At 38.1% G+C, this 22,470-nt stretch overlaps 2 protein-coding genes across 3 annotated transcripts in view; both read right to left on the bottom strand.

The window, feature by feature from the left end:
- The window catches only part of CPN1 (carboxypeptidase N subunit 1), a gene marked incomplete at its 5' end in the record, with an annotated part of 35,884 nt that extends 33,706 nt beyond the window's left edge, over positions 1-2,178 (bottom strand). The window contains one exon of one of the 2 annotated variants that reach the window (XM_081074155.1): positions 1,767-2,178. The remainder of the gene's footprint in view (positions 1-1,766) is intronic. The other variant, XM_081074152.1, reaches the window with a different exon arrangement.
- Positions 1,767-22,375, bottom strand: LOC308508003 (cytochrome P450 2C23-like). The gene is made up of 9 exons (XM_081074150.1): positions 22,085-22,375; positions 20,370-20,532; positions 16,461-16,610; positions 15,676-15,836; positions 15,005-15,181; positions 9,106-9,247; positions 7,935-8,122; positions 3,926-4,067; positions 1,767-2,690 (listed from the first exon to the last, which is right to left on the bottom strand). Exons 1-9 carry the CDS (start codon positions 22,262-22,264, stop codon positions 2,509-2,511), a joined length of 1,485 nt encoding a protein of 494 aa, XP_080930276.1. The 5' UTR covers positions 22,265-22,375; the 3' UTR covers positions 1,767-2,508.
- Positions 22,376-22,470: the final 95 nt, after the last annotated feature.

Raw genomic sequence — 22,470 nt, 5'->3', positions numbered from 1 at the left:
AAAACATCATTTATGAGCCCCTCCTACTACATAAGCACTAATCCTCAACTCTGTAGCCCTAGAAGGTAGGTGCTATTCATTTCATTTTTCAGATGATCAGAGAAAGTCTGGACCTGCCCAAGGTCACACAGCTTAAAATGTCCGATATAATCAGATTTTAAAACCTATTAGCTTTATTCTGTTCTATGTCCTCTCCTGAAGCAAGCAGCGACCCTGAAGATAAAAATAATTGTTATCTAAACCACAAATTTTTTTCAGTTTGAAGAACTGGATCATCATTGAAGATCAAACAAATTCCTTACATGTTAGAAACTAACAGAGAAGATAAATAGGAAAGAGAGGCCTCAGCAAGCTTCTTGGCTTGGTTTATAAGAGCCCTGAGAATTGGAAATTTATGGGGGTTATTTCCTCCCAAATGACCATAAATATGAAGTTGAGTGTAACTTCACTGAAAATTCAGAGCTAGAACTGACTGCTCTAAATATAGTATAATTTTTGTACTGGATTATGTTAGGGTCTTTGAGACTTAATATTTGACATCACTGAGGCCAAAAGTATTTTGTCCTCAATCTGTCTTGCTGTGATTACAAATTTGTAGAAATACCTACTATTTACTAGACAGAACCTATGCATGAAATTCAGTCCATCTCTCCTTTTTGTCCTATCTCAACGTCAGCCTCAGTCTAGCCTGAGTTTGCCCAACCCCCTGGGAAACTCTAGATTGGATTGTTTACTCCCCATAAGTGGTCCAATCTCTCCAGCTCTGGTACTTCTAGGATCTTCCTCTTACTGGTTGGTTCCAATTCCGAATTTCTGATGTTCCAGCTTGCCTAGAGCTGAGCTATTGTCTTGAACCTGAGTTTTGACTATTGCATGCCCTGAGGCAGGGTTTAAAAGATACCTGTGAGCCATAAAGTACTTTACCAGTTATCATGCTTCTACTTTATCAGGACAATTTGTGCTGATTATTAATGATTCTGTGCTTGTGCATATATTCATATTTTGAAAAAACAGCTTTTTTGAGATATAATTCACATACTATAAAATTCACCCATTTAAGTGTAGAGTTCAGTGGTTTTTAGAATATACAGAGCTGTTCAATCGTCACTGCAATCTAATTTTAGAATACTTTCCTCACCCCCCCATGAAAACCCTGTGCCCATTTGTAGTCCCTTTCTAGCCCTAAGCAACCACTTCTCTATCTCTATATGGGTTTGCCTACTCTGAATATTTCATATAAATGGAATCATACAAATGGAATCATACAATATGTGGCATTTTGTGTCTGGCTTTTCACTTAGTATGGTGTTTTTAAGGTTCATCCATGCTGCAGCATGTCAGAACATATATCCTTCCTTTTTTAAGGCTGAATAATATTCCATGTGAACAAATGTCACATTTTGTTTATCCATTCATCCATCAATGGACATTTGGGTTGTTTCTACTTTTTGGCTATTGTGAATCATGTTTATAGGAACATGGGTATACAAATATCTTTTCTAGCTCCTGCTTTTAATTCTTTTGGGTATTTACCCAGAAGCTCAGCTCTACTTTTAGAGCTCCTTTTCCTCCCTGTGTCCCTAGAGGCTGGGTTGCCTGCTGGTATTTGTGCCACCCTTTGTGGCAGCTGCTGTTCACAGAATCCCACTGGACCCCTGCTGGGGCAGTGGTTGCAGCTATTTTCTGGGTCACTGTTCTCTTGGGAATACTCAGTCTTTCCTTGTAATGGGCTCTATTGCTCTCCAACCCTCAGCCCCGCCTCTCACCTCTTTCTGAATAGGATACAGCTTGTCTGAGTCCTAGCTGTGGACATGGTTTGACTTCTTATCTGAGGAGGCTCTTTGAGTCCCATGCAAACCCACAGTTGCAAAGAGATGGGGGTGGGGCAGGGAGAGATGGGGTGGGGCAGGGAGAGATTTGTGATCGGAGGTTATCATTTAATTTTATCTATTTATTGTATTCTAACAGTAGAGTGCCCTAACTCAAGGAAAGACATTTTTGAGACTTGAAATAAAGTCAAATGTACAAAGAAAATCTATTGTGGAAGGATTTATTTTGTGAGTGTGGCAGAAATCATGAGTGCTTTCAATTGGAAATGGAAATAGTACATATAGGCCATTATACTAATTTCTCTGTTTTAAAAAAAACTACAGAAAACCAGCATATCTCCAAAGCTACAGAAAGAGTGAAGGCTCCGCTATTTGCTGCTTATCCCTGACAAAGGCTTTGTGTGGGCCTGCTCTTGGTTCTGCTGGAGCATGATTTATAAAAAAACATACAGGGTACAAATATATTGTTTGCACCCTTGGAGTTTTCAGGACCCCGCTCCTTTTTTGTCGTAGGGTTTGTAGATTTAAACAAATATCCATCGAGTTATTAGTGAATAGTGTTTCTGTCCTAGGCAGTATTTAAAATCAAGAGATAAACTATTGGGGTGGGGGTGAGGTACAAGAGAGCAAGAGGAAAAAGCAATTGCTTTGATTTAAATCGTTAAAAGCGAAACAATTTTTATCTAGGAACAAAGCACAGCTTGAAAGGTGGTGGGATATTCATCAACCCAGAAACAAGGGGTTTGGTCTCTAGTTCCTCGGGCTCCAGCAGGGGCTTCAGGGAAAAGTTTTGCAGAATGGTGGTAAAGAAGAGGAACAGCTCCATATGGACCAGGGACTCCCCAACACAGGCCCGTTTCCCTGGAAGGAGGAAACATTTCCGTTAGCGCGTTCCAAATTCAAATACAGTAGTTCATATTTAAATACAATCAGAAAAGGGAATGCTGATCAACTACCCACGGACAATAAATCAGTACAGAGATATTTGTTGGTACTTATCAAAACTCTCTAAAGAAGTTTTCACCCTTTAATTCAGTAGTTCTCCTTCTGGGGATTTAACTGCAGGAATTAGAGATTCACCTATTAGGATGGCACTTGCGTTGTTATTTATGATACTCATGAGTTAGGTGAAAACTGGACATCCATCTGTAATGGATTAATGAAATAAATCCTTGTGCACCTATCATACAATGCAACCTAAATATGTTTATGTGGAAGATTATTTAATACCACATTGTCTTTTATCACAACAGATTAAATGAAAGCAAGTTATCGAATACATTGTACAGAATGAACCAAATATTATTTTAAAATATTCATCTATTATGTATACCTAAACAATTGTTTCATGTATACACACTAAGATACTAACAGTGCTTATTTTTGTAGGGTGAAATAGCAGATAATTTTTCTCTTTTTTTCTGCTTTTTCCATTTTTTTTATGTTGAATGCTTATTATCATCATAATTAGAAACAAAACATATAACTAATTTTTGAAAATACTAATTCAATGATTAAATAAGAGAACAAGGAAAAAGAATGTATGCTGACCAATCCTAAACTGTCTTTATGACCTTATGGGAAATAGTAACTGGGAGCCAATCAGCTCTTGCAAAGAGGCAGGATATGCGGGGCTCAAATTTCAGAGGGGAAGAAAGAATATGAAGTGGCCAAAGTTTCTCTGATGTCCTCTGGCTCTAAGAATCAGAAAGTTAATAATCGTTAATAATTTAAAAAGAAGAAAAAAACTTGTACACTTGTTTTGGAAAAGTCAGTATTACAAAGGGGAGATCAACAGATAAAAGTTTACAAAAGCAGGTCCCTTTTGTCATCGGGTAATAGGTGACATTTGAATTGGATTGACTGGTTTTGGTTTATTTAAAAACTGGCATTATACTCAATCACCCAACAACAAAATGGTCCTTGGGTGATCTATCTAATCCTACTAGTGTACAGACTTAAATGGCTCCATTCAGATTTGGCAGGTTGTAACATTTGCTATCATCACTGGATTACTTAGCTATGCCATAAATTCAGTGAAGCTAAATGTCCAAAATGTTCACATGTATGCTTTGGATGTATTTATTTGTATTTACCAATGGAAAAAGGCATGAAGTATTCTGATTTCCTGAAGCGGCCATCTTTATCCAAAAAGTGGCCTGGGTCAAACTTCTCTGGATTGGGAAACTCCTTGCAATCATACATGGCCGAAGACAACATTGGAAATATAGTAGTGCCCTGTAACCAAGAAGCGGAGAGAGGAGTGATCCTTTATCATGTCTGATCTGCTTCATAAATAAGGCTAACGCTCTTAACGATAGTGGATTGAATAGGACTGAGCACACTTAAGCTTGCCTGGTGAATGATTGTCTTGAGTTATGGCTATTTTACACACACTATCATACAGTATGTTTTATCAAATAATTGGATGGTTCTCTTTGGGAAGAATGATGTTATGGCCAATGTGCAATAATCAGGTGTTGCTGACAAATGCGGATTTGCAATCCACGTTGTCTAGATATAAGCTTTACTAGAATTGCTGCCACGAATCAGAAACGCCTACTTTTTCATGATTTGCTCTTCTGATTTCGGGTATGAATGAAAGAAAATGAGAAATGAAATCTTGAATCTGTTGAATCAGACTCCACTTTCCTCAGTTGTAAAATGGGGTGGGGTAACAAAAACACAGGCTTAAATGACAAAATAATACTGATAACTACCATTTATATTGGATGCTTCACATTTACAAGACACTGTGCCAATCTGTTTATAAATCATATTTAATTCTTACTTCAGCCATATCCAGTAGGCTCTCTTTTTGTTCAATTGTATAAGTGAGGAATTTGCAATTCAGAGGAAAAAATAACTTCCGTGAGGTTATACTTTTAGCAAACGGCATGGTTAGAATTTGACCCAAGTTCTAGCTGATCCTATTGAGCATTACTATTTCAGTGAAATCTTCCTTTATCCCTTTTTACTTTGTTTTGTATTTCCTTAAACATAATTTAAGAATTAAATACAAAAAAATGTACAAAATGGTATAAAGTGAAAATAAGTCTCTCTTCTGATCCTCAACTCCCCTGGTTTCCTTCTTGCTGTAATCACAATTACCATTTTAGGACCTTTCCTTTGGGAGGGATCTTACGGATTAAAAAGGAGGAGATATATACGGCCTCCACGATTTTCACACAAATAGTAGCACCCTATAGTATGCTATAGCTTGCTTAGTATTCCACTTTACAGAAAGAAAGGAATTTTTAAAGTCCTTTTAAAATGAACATTTGGGGATTTTCCAATCTTCAAATATCACAAATATTGCTGCAATGAATATTCTTATTTTGGGGGAAATACACACAAAAGATAAATTCCTATTAGTGGAGCTACTCTTCAAACTGCATGTGTGTTTTGAATTTTCATAGATATTACCACATCGCCTTCCACAGAGGTTACACCAATTTATACTACTAGCAAAACTACTACTAGTATTTTCATAGTCTGACAACATACTATGATAAGTAAAAACATGTTTCTTTATCATTTTTATTTTCAATATATTTTGTTGTGTGAGTATATTTTTACACATTTAAAAACCATTTGTAATTACTTTTACTCAAATATTAATTTTATTTTTTTTGCACTGTATCTGTTAGTTTTGGGGTTTGTTCATACTGACTGTAGGAGTTCATTTTATTTTTCAGTAATTAGTCTTTTGGTCTTATAAACTATGCAAACTTTTCTCTCAGTTTGTCATTTGTCTTTCGACTTTGCTTCTTTTTCTAGGCAGATTTTGCTTATTAACATATAACCAAATTTATCTATTGTTAAATGTATGACCTTCATTCCTCTTTCCTTTGGTCAATGTTAGAAAGTCGTTTGTCATTCTGAAATTCTCAAAAAAAAGTTATTAAATACAGTATGGGGAATATAATCAATAATGTTGTAAATATTATGTAGGGTGCCAGATGGGTACTGGACTTACCGGGGGGATCATTTCATAGACTGTGTAGATGCCTGACCAATGCGCTATACACCTGAAGCTGAAGTAGAATAATATTGAATGTCAACTATAAATAAATATATATGTGTGTGTGTATATATATATATATATGGTCTTGGGATGTGGAGTACAGCATAGGGAATATAGTCAATGGTATAGTAACAGCTGTATACAATGTCAGAGGAGTAATAGATTGGGGGGATTATCACTTTATGAAGGGTATAAATGTCTATTACATTGTTTTGTATACCTGAAACTAATAATAAATAAAAAAATATTGCTTTTATCCTCAGTACTTTTACAGTTTAATATTCTATGTGTATATATTTGAGACACCAAAAATAAATTGTCATGTAAAGTGTGAGGTTGGGATCTATTGCTATTTTTTTTCCACTTCCCCCAGGAGTTTTCCAACTTCTATAGAATAATCCATATTTTCTCTCTATCGTACAAGGAAGAAGCCAACTTTGTTATGTACTAAGTTTCCATGTATAATTAAGTTTATTTCTAGACTTTATTTAATTGATCTATTCAAGAAGGCTGTATTACACTGCTTTAATTACTGTGACTTGATATTATAACATTTGGTAGGACCTGTCCCTGTTTTTTATTTTCCATATCAAATTTGGGACCTGTTAATTTAGTTCTAAAAAAAAATCTGGTTGATATTTTCATTGAGATCTCATAGATGTATAGATTGATTTTGGGATAACTGTTCTCTTCCTACCCAAACAGAGTAATAATCTATTCAAACATTTTATATCTCCCATTAACATTTTAAAGTTTTCTTTCTACAGATCTTAAATTTCTTTATTTAGTTTATTCCTAAGTACTTTATCTTCGTTTTTATTAATGAAAACTTGTCTTCTTATATTCTTTAAATAGCTTTTATTTTATATAGGTGGAAACTGATTTTTAAAAAATAATACATTTGTACCTAACCACTGAATAATTCTATTTTTGCAGGGGTGCTTCTGCTAATTTTCTTATATTTTCCATGTACAATTATATCATTTACAATTTTGCCTCTTCCTTTAAAATTTTTTATCCCTTATTACTTTTTTATAATTCTACTTAAGTGATATTAGTAATTGTAGATAGCCTTGTCTTATTCCTAATATTAATGGGAATGCTTTTAGTCTTTCATCAACAAGCATGATTTGGGAAATACTATTTTCTGGCTAAAGAGCTATTTATCAATTCTTATTTTATTAAGGGTTAAAAAATTAGAAATGGATATTGAATATTATCAAAAGTATTTTCTATACAAATAAGAAAACTAGAACATAGGAATGGTCTAACACCAGGAAATTAGATTTCCTGGTGTTAGACCATTCCTATGTTCCTGATTGTCTTAAGCTTGTTGGTGTTGTATTGTTTTTAATGTGATGCTAGACTTAATGTGTTAATAGACTTTTACACTAATACTTGCAGTATTTTTATTCTGTTTTGTAGTATTTTGATTCTGTTTTGTAGTATTTTGATCAGGGTTGGCACCTTTCTTCCTGTTCAATGCTCTGGAACTTTTTAAATGTAAAACCCAAGCTCCTAATCACTACAGAAGACTGCCTACATCCCTAGTATGCACGGAAAGATTTTGGTGAATGCTAAGTGTTCTACAAATGGTAACTGTTAGGGGTGGTAATATCCCAAATCTCCTGTATGTGAGGTCCCGGAAGGAGAGAATTCAGGTTAAAGAAGGTTGACAATTCTAAGGTTTGATTACCTTAGAGCTATAGACACATTTTTCATTTCTTCCCCTTTTTCATAATCCATCATGAAAAATCAGATTTCAGTTCCCATAAGATTCTCATTAATAGAAATCACTGCTCCCTCAATATATTCTATAAGAGAATAGTAGGACTTGGAAACCTCAGGTCAGTCTCTCCCATTCAAAAAAGGCAGAGACAGGGCTGCAGAGGTGACAGATGGTGCACTGCATGACAGCGACAGTTTTGAAACCCAGGCCATCTGACTCTGACCTTGTGTTCTTTTCATGACACTTGACTGCCTCTCCTCCTGAAATAGAACTGAGAGGCTCTCACAGGCCCCACCGAGTTACCATGCCACCATTTCTCTCCCAGTCAGTTTTCCCAGACACATCTAACCTTGGGGATGACGTATTGTCTGAATTTCGTGTCCCGGATCACAGCATGGGGCAAACTAGAAGGCAGGAGGGAGATGTATCTTTGTATCTCATGCACCACAGCCTCTGTGTAGGGAAGCCTCATCTTGTCCTTCATGCAGGGCATTTGGTTGCGTCCAATCACGCGGTCGATTTCTTCATGAACTTTGGCTGCAGAGACATGAATCATGAATGCTATGCAAGGGATGTTCCCTGGACACCTGGAAATTACCTGAAATGCTTGCAATATTCAATAGAAAGTGGCCTGGAAAAGGTTTCCAAACAAAATCAAAGATATGTTGCTAAATAGCCCATTACTCTGCTCCTGATGGAATTTCTATTTTTAATTTGTCTGCAAAATACCAGAGACTTTGCTGAAGGAAACATAAAAGGTGGGTCAACTATGTTCACAGCCTCCTGCCTTAATTGGTTTGTTCTCATGTACCGGTGAGGAGAGGACCTTTGTGGCAAGGTCCTTTATTCCATGATCCCTGGCAAAACAACAGTAAAGGGAAAATGTTTAATCTTCTAGTGGGAGCATCTCCTTTGTCAGCTTCATCCATTCTCCTACATGTTTTGTGGGAATGCAAACACCATTTTGTACCATTTTGTTGAGCAATATAAACACTGGCTTCCTAAGGCCTGTGCTCTGAGAATGTGCTTGAGAAAAATCGAGCTACTGTAATTTTATTTTTAAATTTTAAATTATATCAGAGCTAATAATCCCCTGTAAGGAGCCAGGTCCATTTTTCAAGATGAGAAAACAGAGGCCTGCAAGATGAAATCATTTGTTTGAGGTCACAGCTAGGTATCGGTAGGTCTAGAATGAGAATCCAGTATGGGGACCCATTGGTCCCTCATTTAAATAGGGCTCATCTTTGGCATTGCGTCTGATATATAAGAGTTGGGATTCAGAAGCTCCTCTGTTTTTCAACTTAAATGACCACCTTTGAGTTCTTAAAGTTGTCTTTTCTATGTCAGCATCATTAGGTAGAATTCTGATCTACAAAGCAAAACCACATGGATGGCCCTTTGCATGATGCTCTACAAGGCAGCCCAGAGAAAGGAAAGTACTTACTGTCGGCAGCACCTTCCCATTTTCATCTAGTGCCAGGATCTTATGTTTTATTTGGTCACTAAAAAATTTGCTGTACCTTTCACCTCTGGATGCTTCATTAGGAGTAGGAGTCCGTATTTCAGGGTAATACCAGTTGTCTGTGTTCCTGCAGTAAACAAATTTGATCCACAGATTGCCAGGTTCTCCAAGTTAAATTCAGACACTGGGTTGTGTTTCTCCTGTAGATGGTAGAGTTAATGGCTACATGAGTTAAAAAGAAGGAAATGGCTTATCAGAGCTCCACAATCATTCTCTTTTACTACTAAAAGATTTCATTTTGTGCACTTTCATGTAGTGGATAAAAAACATCAGTCATGGAATCGAAACTTCTGGTTTCAATCCCAGGTTAGTCATTGAACAGATGTGGGCCCTAAGCAAATTACTTTTACTCTTTACTCAGTTTCATCATCTGTGAAACTGGGATAAAAAATAGAACGTACACCCTAGGCTTATTATAAAGATCAAAAGAGTTAATGGGTAGAAGCTCTTGGAACAATGCTTCATATATACAAATACTTAATGAACGGTATCTTCTTTTATTATATTTAATGAAAAAGACCAGATGATAAAATGTATGCGAGAACAATGTAGAGAAATCACTGGTTCATGGCTGGTAGTTTCCTTCACTTACACAGACTTAGAAGAACAGAATAGAGAGCCCAGAAATAAATCCATGCCTATATGGCCAATTAATCTATGACAAAGAAAGCAAGATTTTACACTGGGGTACAGACAGTCTATTCAATAAATAGTGCTGGGAAAACTGGACAGATACATGCAAAAAAATAAAATTGGACCACTTTCTTATGCCATATACAAGAATAAACTCAAAATGGATTAACGACTTAAATGTAAGACCTGAAACCATAAAACTCCTACAAGAAAGTATCGGAAGTAAACTCACAGACATTATCCTTAGTAATAGTTTTACTGATATATCTCCTTGGGCAAGGGAAACAAAAATAAATAAATAAATAAACAAACAAACAAATGGGACTACATCAAACTAAAAAGTTTTTGCACAGCAAAGGAAACCATCAACAAAATGAAAAGCTATCCTACTGAATAGAAGATATTTGCCGGATACATCTGATAAGGGGTTAATACCCAAAATTTATAAAAATCTCACACAATTTAACACCAAAAAAAGAAACAATCCAATTAAATAATAGATAGAGGACCTGAACAGACATTTCTCCAAAGAGGACATACATAAGATTAGCTCAATGTCACTAATTATCAAAGAAATGCAAATGAAAACCACAATGAGATATTACCTCATACCGGTCAGAATGGTTATCATCAACAAACAAATCAACAAACGACAATTGCTGGCGAGGATGTGGAAAAAAGGGAACCCTTGTGTACTGTTGGTGGGATTGCGAAATGGTGCAGCCACTATGGAAAACAGTATGGAGTTTCTTCAAAAAATTAAAAATAGAACTACCTTATGACCCAGCGATTCTACTCCTGGATATTTACTCAAAGAAACCCAAAACACTAATCTGAAAAGATACATGTATCCCTATGTTTACTACAACGCTATTCACAACAGATAAGATATATATGGAGATAATTGAAATGCCCATCAATAGGCAATTGGATAAAGAAATCATGGTACACATATATAATGGAGTATTACTCTGCCACAAAAAGAATGAAATTTTACCATTTGCTACAACATGGATGGACTTAGAGGGTATTATGTTAAGTGAAATAAGTCAGACTAAGAAAGACAAATACCATGTGATCTCACTTATACTGGTATGTGGAATCTAAAGAACAGAATAAACGAGCAAACAAAAGTAAAAATAGATAGACTCATAGATACAGAGAACAAACTGAAGGGTGCTAGATGGGAGGGCAGTGGGGTTGGGTAAGACAGATAAAAGGATTAGGAAATACAAATTGGAAGTCACAAAATAGTCACGGGGATGTGAAATACAGTGGGGAATAGAGTCAATAATATTGTAAAAACTATCTTATGGTGTCAGATGGGTACTAGACTTATCTGGGGTATCACTTCATAAATTAAATAAATGCCTAACCACTATGCTATATACCTGAGACTAATATAAAATAATATTGAATGTCAACTATAATTTAAAATATATATAATCACGAGATATAAAGTACAACACAGGGAATTGAGTCAATGGTATTGTAATAGCTATGTATGATGTCAGGGGGGTAGTAAATTTGTTGGGGTTACCACTTTGTGAGATGAATAAATGTCTAATCAGTATGCTGTTTTGTACACCTGAAACTAATAATAATAATAATAAACAATAAAGATTAAGTCTTCTTTGTTGATATATCCTCCATACCTGGCATTATAACTGACCCTAAGAATTTGTTGAATAAATGAATGTTTAATGCTATAACACTAGTTAATAAAAGTTTTATATTTCTATTATTATTCTTTTGTTATTAAATATTTTTATTTCTATTTAAATTATTCTACCACCTTTAGATTAGTTTCATTGATTATTATTTTTTGGTGGGCTTTTAATACCATTGGTTTTTAAATTTGAGGAAAATATTAGGGTACTTTTTTCAAAATTAGCTTCATTTTGAAAGCGCTGAATGAAAGTTATCTTCACTTAATTTCTTTATAATGTGTCTCTCCTATTCATTTCAAAACAGAATGATTCCTTCATATGGATGTCCAAATTTTTAGGCACATTGTCACTTCCTACTTATAGTCCTTACTGCCTTTATCTCAAATCAAGAATATTGAGTATTTAAAATAACTCCCTCAAAACAAAAAGTCCAGTTAGTTTTTAAAAGTCTTTCCTGGTGAAGAGAGGGAGAAAATGGAAATATTAGCATATATTTTATTTATGCTCTAACTCTATCATTTCACTAAGTAGGATAGACTCTACCATTTTATTTAATTCTTAACACAACCCAAATCTATTGTGTAGTAAGGTTATAGAGATTTAATATTAAAACAGAATGGAATAAAACTTAGAGGAAAGCAGAAACAATTTTAGAAGTTTCTATTCATCTCTACTGATAGTTATCTTACAGGAAAACAGACATGGAAAGGAGAAGAAGAAGGAATGGTTGAAATCTAGACATTGGTACATCAACTTTCCTTTCGTCTCTTCCTCTAACTTAGTTCAGTGACTCTCAAGGCTTTGGTATGTATGTGAACATACCCATGGCCCCCTTCCAGTGTTTCCAGTATTGGTGAATGGCCCTAACCTCCACCAGTTAGGGAGACCAGGAACCTAGCATCTCAACTCTTGCATTTCCCAGCTCACCACCAATACTGTTAGTTAATTGTACCTCCTACATGTCTCTCAAATCTATCCACATCTTTCCATCTTACCACCAGTGCCTATGGCCATCATCTCGCCTTGGGCTACTGCAATAGTTTCATGTAGAAGATGGTATAGGTGCCAGGCCTAGGTTCCTTTACTGGTTCAGGTCACCTATCTCCAGCGGCTATGGCCCAGTCTCCAACTTTCTTGGAGGAGTCCTTTGGGCACTGGAGGGAGCCACATTGCCAGGAGATGCCTGGGACTTCATCAGCCCCAAACACCACCATCATGGGGCTGCCGGTGGTCAGTGACTAATGGGTGCAGCAATACAAAAACCCAGCTCCTTTGCCTCAGGGCCTGACACACTCTGCACTGCAGTTTTTCTCTACAGCCCTTTATAGGATCAGGCAGAGACTAGATTTAACATGAAACTGCATCTATGTTTAACTTTTCCTCTTTCCCCTCCTGGAAACTTTTCCCCTTTCCCCTCCTGTTTCTCTTATTCACATACAAGTTTTTTCCTAATGGAACTCCCTTAAGAAATCACTTTCATACAAATCCCTATTTTAGGCTCTGCAGCCAGGAAACTCACCCTCAGGCAATTCCTTGCTGTCCTCTCTGCATCCACTGTTGACCCCTCCAATATGTCCTCCACATCACAAAATACGATCATTCTTTATACAGTGCTTAGACCTGGCAAACGATTTCCTATTTGCTATTTACTAGAGCTGATTGCCCGGCTAGGTCTTATTTTTGGGGAAACAGGGTAGGATAAAAACTGACCTAATTAATAGGGCCTGCCAGGCCCTGAATGAATGATCTGCCTGCTGTGCTGATCTGCTGCTGCTTCAGCTTCTGCCCCGCCGCTCTCTCCTGCCTTCCCTTCCAGTCATACTGGCTTTCTTGCTACCCCTCATATTCCCAAGCTCCCTTCTACCTCGGTGCCTTTACACATCTTGTTTTTCTTCCTGGGATATTTTTCTGTGCCATCTTTACACCAATAACCCCTCTTCAGCCTTCAGCTCTCAGCTCAGTTGTCACCTGCATACACAGGGATGTACCCAGTGGGCCTTGGTGTAGAAGTCCCTCCATCACTCACATCTGACTAGCAACAGTGCTTCTGTCACGTTCTCCGGGAACAATTTGTACTTCCCCTGTTAGCACTTCATTCTTCCTGCTCGTTTCGATAACCATTGCACTAGACTTGTAAACTCCGTTAAGTCAAGGCCTGTACCTTTATTAATTAATTAGCAAATTTATTCAATACTTATTGTGCATCTGTAATATTCTAGACATTGTGCTAGTTGTTGGATGATTTCCACAAAGTGTGGAAAATCGACACTGCCCCAGCCCTCTCGGCAGATACATCGTAGAGGAGAATGTAGGAGAATATTTCCTTACACTGTGACAAGTGCTATGAGAGAAAATTGCAGGGTATTATTTGATTCATTATTTTATTCCTTTTACCAAGCACCATGTCTAATAGATAGTTGGTGCTCAATAAAAATTTTGAATGATTGAATTAATAGCCTAGCTATGGGTTTTTTTTGTTTGTTTGTTTTCCTATTTTCCCAAACATCTAGTTCTCTGAAAGCCGACAACAAACTTGGGTCTTTTGATGTACGTCCTTGGCAAGTGGAATGAGTTGGAATGCCTGTACTGATTCCGGGGAAATTTCTGAGAAGTGAAAGGAACATCAATACACCTTCCTTAGACATGTTTTCTAAGGAAACCAGGCTATCCAAATCATCCCTCTAGAGCTTAAGAAGACTAAAGATATTATTATTAATTGTTTGCCATAATTTGTATATTTATGTATAATTGAGTGGTATTTTTCTTTCATTTATATATATTTGGGCGACCTTTGAATAAACAATTAATTTTATTTTATATTTATATTTATATATATTTATATTTTATATTTATATTTATATTTAATTTTATAGGGATCAAAGAATAATTTATAGGTACCAAAGAATAATTTTTGTATTTTAAGTGGCTGTATATGTTTATACACTTAATACCTTTTTAAAAAAATTTATTAAAAAAAAATTTATTGCTGGTCACAGCCTTCGCTGTTTTTGTACTGATGTGCTCATGAGCAGTCATGATGGTATTTTATGTTCAGTGACAGCGTGAGGACTGGTGGCTGTGTGAATACTTGCTATTCAATAATTTTAATACCACTCATGGTTAATATATAATGTCTTTGCTTTAGGATCTTTATCTACTACCAATTTCAAGGAATAAAATTGTTTCTGTAAGAAAACACAATCCATTTTTTATAATGCATTGATTTATGACAGGCTATCTGGGAAGCACAGTAGCAAAAATGGCTGACTGTGTATGTGTAAGTAATGTGTAGAGCAAAATGTATGTGTGTCTCATCCAACCCAAGGTGAATATAAGTTCAGAAACATGCACTTAGACGTAAGTGCGCGTATCATGGGGCTCATCGTAAATGTGTACTGAGAATACATAGGTGCTAATGCCTACGTGTAGGAAGTAAATGGAAATACAAAGGAAAAAGAGGGCTTTGGACTATTTTTGAATTTCTATTATTACTGATAATAGTGTACCCCATTGCCATGAGAATCAAAACATCAAGAAATACCTACATGGGGTGACTGCCCTCATGCACTCCCACGGGATGATAAGATACAGTACCTGCTCCATCTTGCTGAGGAAAGAGTCAGTGTAGTCCTGAGGGTTACTAAGATCCAGCGACTTCTGATGCTCCTTCACTTTTTTCAGAATGAAATGTTTAACACTCTCAAGCCGTTTTGCAAATGCTCTGTGCTCTCCAGGGAGATGCCTTATGAGTCCTGGCCATAGATTGTACATCTAAACATGGGATAGAACATACACTGGAGATTCCATTTATGAAGAGGAACCCGAGTTTCCAAGTGGAGCGCCTCATCCTGTGTGTGGTCTGGCCGGGCAGAATCCCTTCCTCCAGCTTCCAAGAGCAAGAGAAGGGGGGATGACCATTACACACAGGACAGGGTTCCCGTCCCATCTCCTTCAGCCAACCCCCGAGTAATAAGGGCAGAAATGGGCGCAGGGGCCTAAAGAAACATACGCAACTGAGCACATTTTGTCTTCTATTGTGTGAGTAAGCCCATAGAGGCAAGCAGAGGGCAACCTCCCAATGATGCTGGAATAAGTGACACTGCACTTATTCACTTGATATACATGGAGGGAAGGTGACAATGAATGCTCACACTGGCACTTTGTTCCTGGAATAGGTCAGTGGAGGCCATAGTCCTTTCCCCTTTCTGCAAGCTACCAGTGAGCCAATGAGATCAACCAGGAGTGCAGCGCAGCCATGGCCTTACCTGGTTCCATGGAGAGTTTATTTTCCTAAAACTTTCATCTAACAAATGCATCAGGGAAAGGAACGTCTCATTGTCGTACTGGAAATGCTCATTAAAGAGGATGGAGCAGATAATGTTGCAGGGAGCACAGCTGAGGATGAAAGTAGGGTCAAGGGGCTGAGCTAATGTGAGAAAAAAAGACATTTAGAATTTTCATCAGCCTGCAACAGGATTTCAAGAAAAAGAACTCCCTCCTGCTCAGATTTATATATAGAATTTATTTTCTCGAAATTTCCCCAAGTGGGATGCAAGCATCTTCTAATAATACAAATACTGTATGTTATATAGTATTATACTATGCTACTAATAATTTTGCTTATGTCGTTATATGAATACGAGTATGATGATAGTCATAAGAGCAACAAGTAACATTACAGAGAATTTTACCACATGCTAAATATTGCGTAAATGTTTTGCAAACTATATGATTTAACTCTTATTCTGAGGTTTGATTTTTAACCCCCTTTTTCAGATGTAGAAACTGTATCTTAGAGAAATTAAGTAACTTGTCCAAGTTTACATACCCAGTAAGAGCTGAAGTTGGGAAATGAGTCCAAACTAAAGGATTTGAGAATCCTAACTAATAGCTCTGGATGGTTTTCTTCCCAGCCCTTTTTTCCGAGCCAATTTTCTGATTAATAGAGCAGATTGTGGACCATAGAGTGACACCCAAAGGAGGAGCTGTGACTGAGGCAGTGTTTGTAGAAAGCCCCTTTGCCCCCTAAGGGATGGTCAGTGGAACTCACCCTCTGTTTTTCTGAGCTCCTCCACCAGGTACTGGGCTTCCTCCTGGACCCTCTCTTCGACGCTTCTCTTCCCCATCCCAAAGTTCCTCAGAGTCATCAGGGAGAAGCGTCGCATTTGCTTCCATGTCTCTCCATTACTGAATAGGATTCCTAGAAAAGAAGCAGGAGCAGGGAAGTGTTTGGTATCATGGAGTCAGATTTTCCCTACAGCTGATCTCTTATGTCTACACTGAACCAACACCAGTGCCCCTTAGCAGGGATTCAGCAACTGGCAATTTAAGTGCACAACCTGTTCTGTGGTTTGGGTGAAATATTTGTCACAAAGGGGGGAAAAAACCAAGCTCCGGTCAATAGGAGCAGAGATGATGGAATGGGGCAGGGGAATCATTGGCAGGTGGAGAATATTCCCAAGTGTAAGAAGGGCCCTCTGTTTGGTTTTGTTCAAAATGGTCCAAAATGGCATGTTTTGTCGCAAACCCCTTTCCCGAGCATCTGTTCTTAAACTTCATATCCCTCTAAATTGTGGTTTAATACTATTTGTGCTTTTCTCTGATAGGATAAGCAACTTCAAAGCAGATCGATATGGGATTTACAATTCTAGTCTCCTCTGAATTTACCACAGCAATTGTTAGCCCCATCTGAATAAAAAGAAGCAAAGGAGCAGAGGAACCCAGTATGTTCCATGCCAGTGCTTTTTAATTTCTTCCTCCATACTAAACCTGTTACTTATTCTGAATTTCCTATTTCTTTTAATGCACCATCAGTTTCATCCGTGTATTGCGTCCTCTCAAAAGCCAGTGCTTGTTCGCTGCCGCTAACTGCCAAGCAAATGATCTCCCTAAGACTGAAACATCAAAAAGGAACAAAGAGAAGACCGATTTAAGGATTATGAACCCGAAGCTGTGACCTGTGAGTATCACAGGGATTAAACAATAACATCATGAACTGATTGGTAGTCACAATATAGTCACAGGGATATGAAATACAGTATGGGGCATATAATCAATAATGTTGTAGAAATTATGTAGGGTGCCAGATGGGCACTGGACTTAGGGGGATCACTTCATAGACTGTGTAGATGCCTGACCACTGTGCTGTACACCTAAAGCTGAAGTAAAATAATATTGAATGTCGACTATAATTAAAGATATATGAGGTCTGACAATTAAATTAATGAACTTGTTGCAACAATGTTGCTAACCTTTTTTGATGTCAGAGGGATTATTATTTTTTTTATTTATTGGGGTGACAATTGTTAATGAAATTACATAATTTCAGGTGTACAATTCTGTATTACATCATCTATAAATCCCATTGTGTGTTCACCACCCAGAGTCAGTTCTCCTTCCATCACCATATATTTGATCCCCCTTACCCTTGTCTCCCTTCCCCCACCCCCTTTACCCTCTGGTAACCACTAAATTATTGTCTGTGTCTATGAGTTTTTGTTTCTCATTTGTTTGTCTTGTTCTTTTGTTGTTTTTGGTTTATATACCACATATCAGTGAAATCATAGGGTTCATCAGAGGGATTATTCATTATGGATTTGTACCAACTGGACAGTTAACCACGTTTACAATTTGGAAGTGCTGAAAGGCTGCGTGAAAAAGTTTGATGACCTGAACTTTTCGCCAACAATTCATGGCTCTTGCATCACGACAATGCACCAGCTCACACAGCACTGTCTGTGAGGGAGTTTTTAGCCAGTAAACAACTATATTGGAATACCCTCCCTACTCATCTGATCTGGCCCCCAGTGACTTCTTTCTTTACCCGAAGATAAAGGAAATATAGAAAGGAAGACATTTTGATGACATTCAGGACATTGAGGGTAATGTGATGACAGCTCTGATGGCCATTCCAGAAAAAGAGTTCCAAATTTGCTTTGAAGGGTGGACTAGACACTGACATCAGTGCATAGCTTCCCAAGGGGAGTACTTCGAAGGTGACTGTAGTGATACTCAGCAATGAGATATGTAGCACTTTTTCTAGGATGAGTTTGCAAATTTAATTGTCAGACCTCGTACAGAGGGTGCCAAAAAATGTATACATATTTTAAGAAAGGAAAACACTGTATTAAAACTGTAATACTCCAGGCTGGCCCGGCGGCTCAGGCGGTTAGAGCTCCATGCTCCTAACTCCGAAGGCTGCAGGTTCGATTCCCACATGGGCCAGTGGGCTCTCAACCACAAGGTTGCCAGTTCAATTCCTCGACTCCTGCAAAGGATGGTGGGCAGCGCCCCCTGCAACTAAGATTAAACACGGCACCTTGAGCTGAGCTGCCGCTGAGCTCCCAGATGGCTCAGTTGGTTGGAGCACCCACGTCCTCTCAACCACAAGGTTTCCTGTTGGACTACCACCAAGGATTGTGGGCTGCGCCTCCTGCAACTATCAACGGCACCTGGACCTGGAACTGAGCTGCGCTCTCCACAACTAAGACTGAAAGGACAACAACTCGACTTGGGAAAAAGTTCTGGAAGTACACACTGTTTCCCAATTAAAAAAAAAAAAAGGAATAGGTTAATTTTTTAAAAAACTGTAATACTCAATATATAGTCACGTTTGACTTCTGCAATGACAAGAGGTGCTCAAAGTGGTTACCATCAGCCCCCAGACAGTTCTGATTATGGTGAACTACTGCTACATAGATCACATCTCTTAAAATGTGCATACATTTTTTTGGCACCCTCTGTATATTTTGTCACGGGATGTAAAGTACAGCACAGGGAATGTAGTCAATTGTAAGAGCTTTATAAGATGTCAGAGGGATAATAGATTGGGGGGATTATCACTTTCTGAGGGGTGAAAATGTCTAACTATTATGTTGTTTTGTACACCTGAAACTAATAAAAATATTAATTAAAAAACTCATAGACACAGAAAAAAAACCCATCATGACCTGTGCATATCACACAGGCGATCGATAAAAGCTTCAAGAACTACAGAGCCAGAGCTGAGCGTGGCTGTCTCAGGCAGAGAGTTTGATCAAAAGCGGGGCATTGTTAATAAAAAGAAACTCATATTTGCAGATTTACCTTACAAGGAACTTCTGTAAGGTAAAAGCTATCAGAGCATCTATTGTACAATAAAAAGAATGTGTCCGGTCTTTGTCTCCGGTTCCTGTGACAAGGGAACCCTTGAAGTTTCCCAAGTATTAAAAACGGCTGTTGTTCACGGTGAGCCTCTGGGCCAGCACCTGAGTTTACCACAATGCAGTGACTCACAGTAGGCCTCTAGACAGTTTCAAGATGGGGCTGGCAGTGCCAGAAAGACCAACTCTGTATTTAAAGGGTTGCGGTTTTGAACCAAAAGGTATCAGTCTGACCTCTCAACTTCCAGGGAGTGGAGGGAGCTAGAGATTGAGCTGACTTGTGTAGCCACTGACTCAGTCAATCATGTCTGTATAATGAAGCTCCTCCAAAGACTCTGGACAACAAAGCTCAGGTGAGCTTCCTGGTTGGTGAACGCATCCACGTGCCAAGAGGGTAACCCCACTGATTCCTAGGGAGAACATACAGAAGCTCTGCATTTGGGATCCTTCCAAACCTTGCCTTATGTGTCTCTTCATTTACGTCCTTTACATAATAAAACTGTAAGTATCGTACCTTCCCGAGTTCTACCAACTACTGAACCAGAGCAGGTCATGGGGACCCCTGAATTTCTAGCCTTTTGGTCAGAAGTATAGATGACCTGGGGATCTCTGAACTGAACGGCTAGCGTCTGAAGTGAGGGCCATCTTGTTTGTAACAATACCCTAAACCTATGGCGTCTGCACTAACTCCAGGTAGTTAGCATCAGAATTGCATTGCAGTCACATCTAATCGGTTGCTTGGGGCAGAACAAACATTCATTAAGTTAATCATTTTTTTTGCTAAAGAAAATTAACCCAGATTTTGATTTGAAACATACCATGTCCTTTTTGGACATCTGTAATAATTGGTAACGGTCCTCTGCCAAGGAACTCATCACCCTGGTGAATCAGAGCTTCCTTTATCACTTCATATCCATGTAAGACCACCGTGGGCTGGGATCCAAAGTATAACATGTAAACAGGGCCATACTCCTTGGCTAACTGGAAAAAAGATGCAAGCAGTTGCGTAAGTGCTATTATGAAATCTTTCCACTGGAGGCTTCGTTAGAAATTAAGTAATAATTTACATGTGACTTAGACTTTGCCCCACAAATTCCATTTTAGAAATTTAACCTAGGGTATAGTTACAGATTCAGTCTTTCCTTCATTTATAATATGTAACCATTGAGCAGATATTTACTAAGCACCTACCCTGAGTCAAATACTGTGCACAGCTCAGGAGCCCTCATGGAACTTAAGAGTCCAGTGAAAGTGACAAGCAGTAAACAGCCAAACAAACTACAATAGCAGTACAAACTGAGCATAAATCTATGAAAGTGATAAAGAATGTGCTTTGTGGATGATAATGGGAGAACTTAAAAAAATAGAGAAGTCAGGAATCTATGAGGAGGCAAGGTTTAAAGTTAAACTAAAGATGAACAGGAATCAGCCAGGGTAAGGGCTTGGGGGAGACTCACTAAGCAGGTATAAAAAAGGATGGAACCTATACACTTTTAAAAAATTTATTGGGGTGACATTTGTTAGTAAAATTACATTGATTTCAGGTGTACACTTCTGTATTGCATCATCCATAAATCCCATTGTGTGTTTACCACCCAGAGTCAGTTCTCCTTCCATCACCATATATTTGATCCCCCTTACCTTCATCTTCCACCCCCCACTCCGGAACCTATACATGTATGATAGCATTGTTCCAAGAGGCAACAAAATAGAGTACTAAAACAGCCAACAATTGCATGATGGTTTTCAAACACCATTTACTCTCTACAAGTTTAACCGTTTTAGATTCCACATGTAAGTGAGATCATGCAACATTTGTCTTTCTGTGTCTGACATATACTTAGGATAATGTCGTCCAGGTTCATCCATGTTATTGTAGATAGCAGGATTTCCTTTTCTTTAAGGCTAAATAATATTCTAATATGTGTGTGTACAGAGATACATACATATATTTTTTATTGATGCATCAATGGACATTTAGGCTGTTCTGGAGTATATATCCTTGCACAATATAGTCATGGTGATAATATCTTTTCTCATATTTCCAAAGGAATGAATGTCAGTTAGGGTAGCAGAGCTGGGATGTCAGAGAAGGACGTTGGGGAATGGAGTGGGATCAGAAAGGAGAATCACAAAGCATCCCACAGATCATTTAGTGTAAAATAGTAGTAGTAGTAGTAGTAATATAAGAGGGCATTTAATGCATGTTTACATTTACTGGGCTTGCCTTTTGGTAAGCGTTATATGCTGAGAACTGGAAGCCTTTCGATTAAAATATGTTCTGATCCCAGAATATTCTCATTCGCTAAAATTCACCCTACCTCTATATGTCAGGTCAAGTCAACATACTTGCTCGAAAGTGATCCAGTCCGGAAACAAAGAGGTATCTATATTGTAACACAGAGACAGACACCCCAAAACACCTCAATGATGAGTCAAACTAACAAAGATTGAGGTGAAGGGGTCTCATGCAGAGCCCAAAGATGACCCTGCTTACCTGGAGCTGACCAGTCCCAGAATGAAACCCCCTTACCTCGGAGAGAGATGCAGGTATGTTCCTGAAGTTTAGCTGCATCAGATTCCCAATGATGGGAAGGGGAGTTGGGCCCGGGGGGAGACTTCTCCCTTTTTGACTTCCCTTCCACACAAGAAGGAAAACCAGGTAAATGACACAAATCATAAGAACAAGAGTAGTGATTCCCAGGAGCTCCATCTCAGCTACTCGAGGTTAGGACCTGTCCGGATTGCTCGCTGGAAAGCAGTCTTGTGCAGGGGGCATGACTTGCCACTTTTTGAACTTTGGGAGAGAAAACAAACTAGAATCGTGTTGTGTTTTATTAGCTTTGCTGAAGCTTGGGGTTAGGAAATGTTTTCTACTGCTCATTTACAAAATCTGTGAACTTTTGGCCTGCTAAACAT

The sequence above is a fragment of the Rhinolophus hipposideros genome (assembly GCF_964194185.1).
Source record: "Rhinolophus hipposideros genome assembly, chromosome: 15".
Lineage (NCBI taxonomy): Eukaryota > Metazoa > Chordata > Mammalia > Chiroptera > Rhinolophidae > Rhinolophus > Rhinolophus hipposideros.
Note: the sequence above shows the minus strand (reverse complement) of the source record. Positions and strands in the feature narration are given on the sequence as shown.

What these genes read in the sequence shown, in the direction of transcription:
- LOC308508003 (XM_081074150.1), bottom strand. Translation starts at nt 22,264, where the DNA reads ATGGAGCTCCTGGGAATCACTACTCTTGTTCTTATGATTTGTGTCATT. An exon ending in TCCTCAGCAAGATGGAGCAG is followed by an intron (nt 9,248 to 15,004) that starts GTACTGTATCTT and finishes TACCATCTACAG; the next exon opens with GAGAAACACAACCCAGTGTC. An exon ending in CTTCATGCCTTTTTCCATTG is followed by an intron (nt 2,691 to 3,925) that starts GTAAATACAAAT and finishes TCCTCCTTCCAG; the next exon opens with GGAAACGGGCCTGTGTTGGG.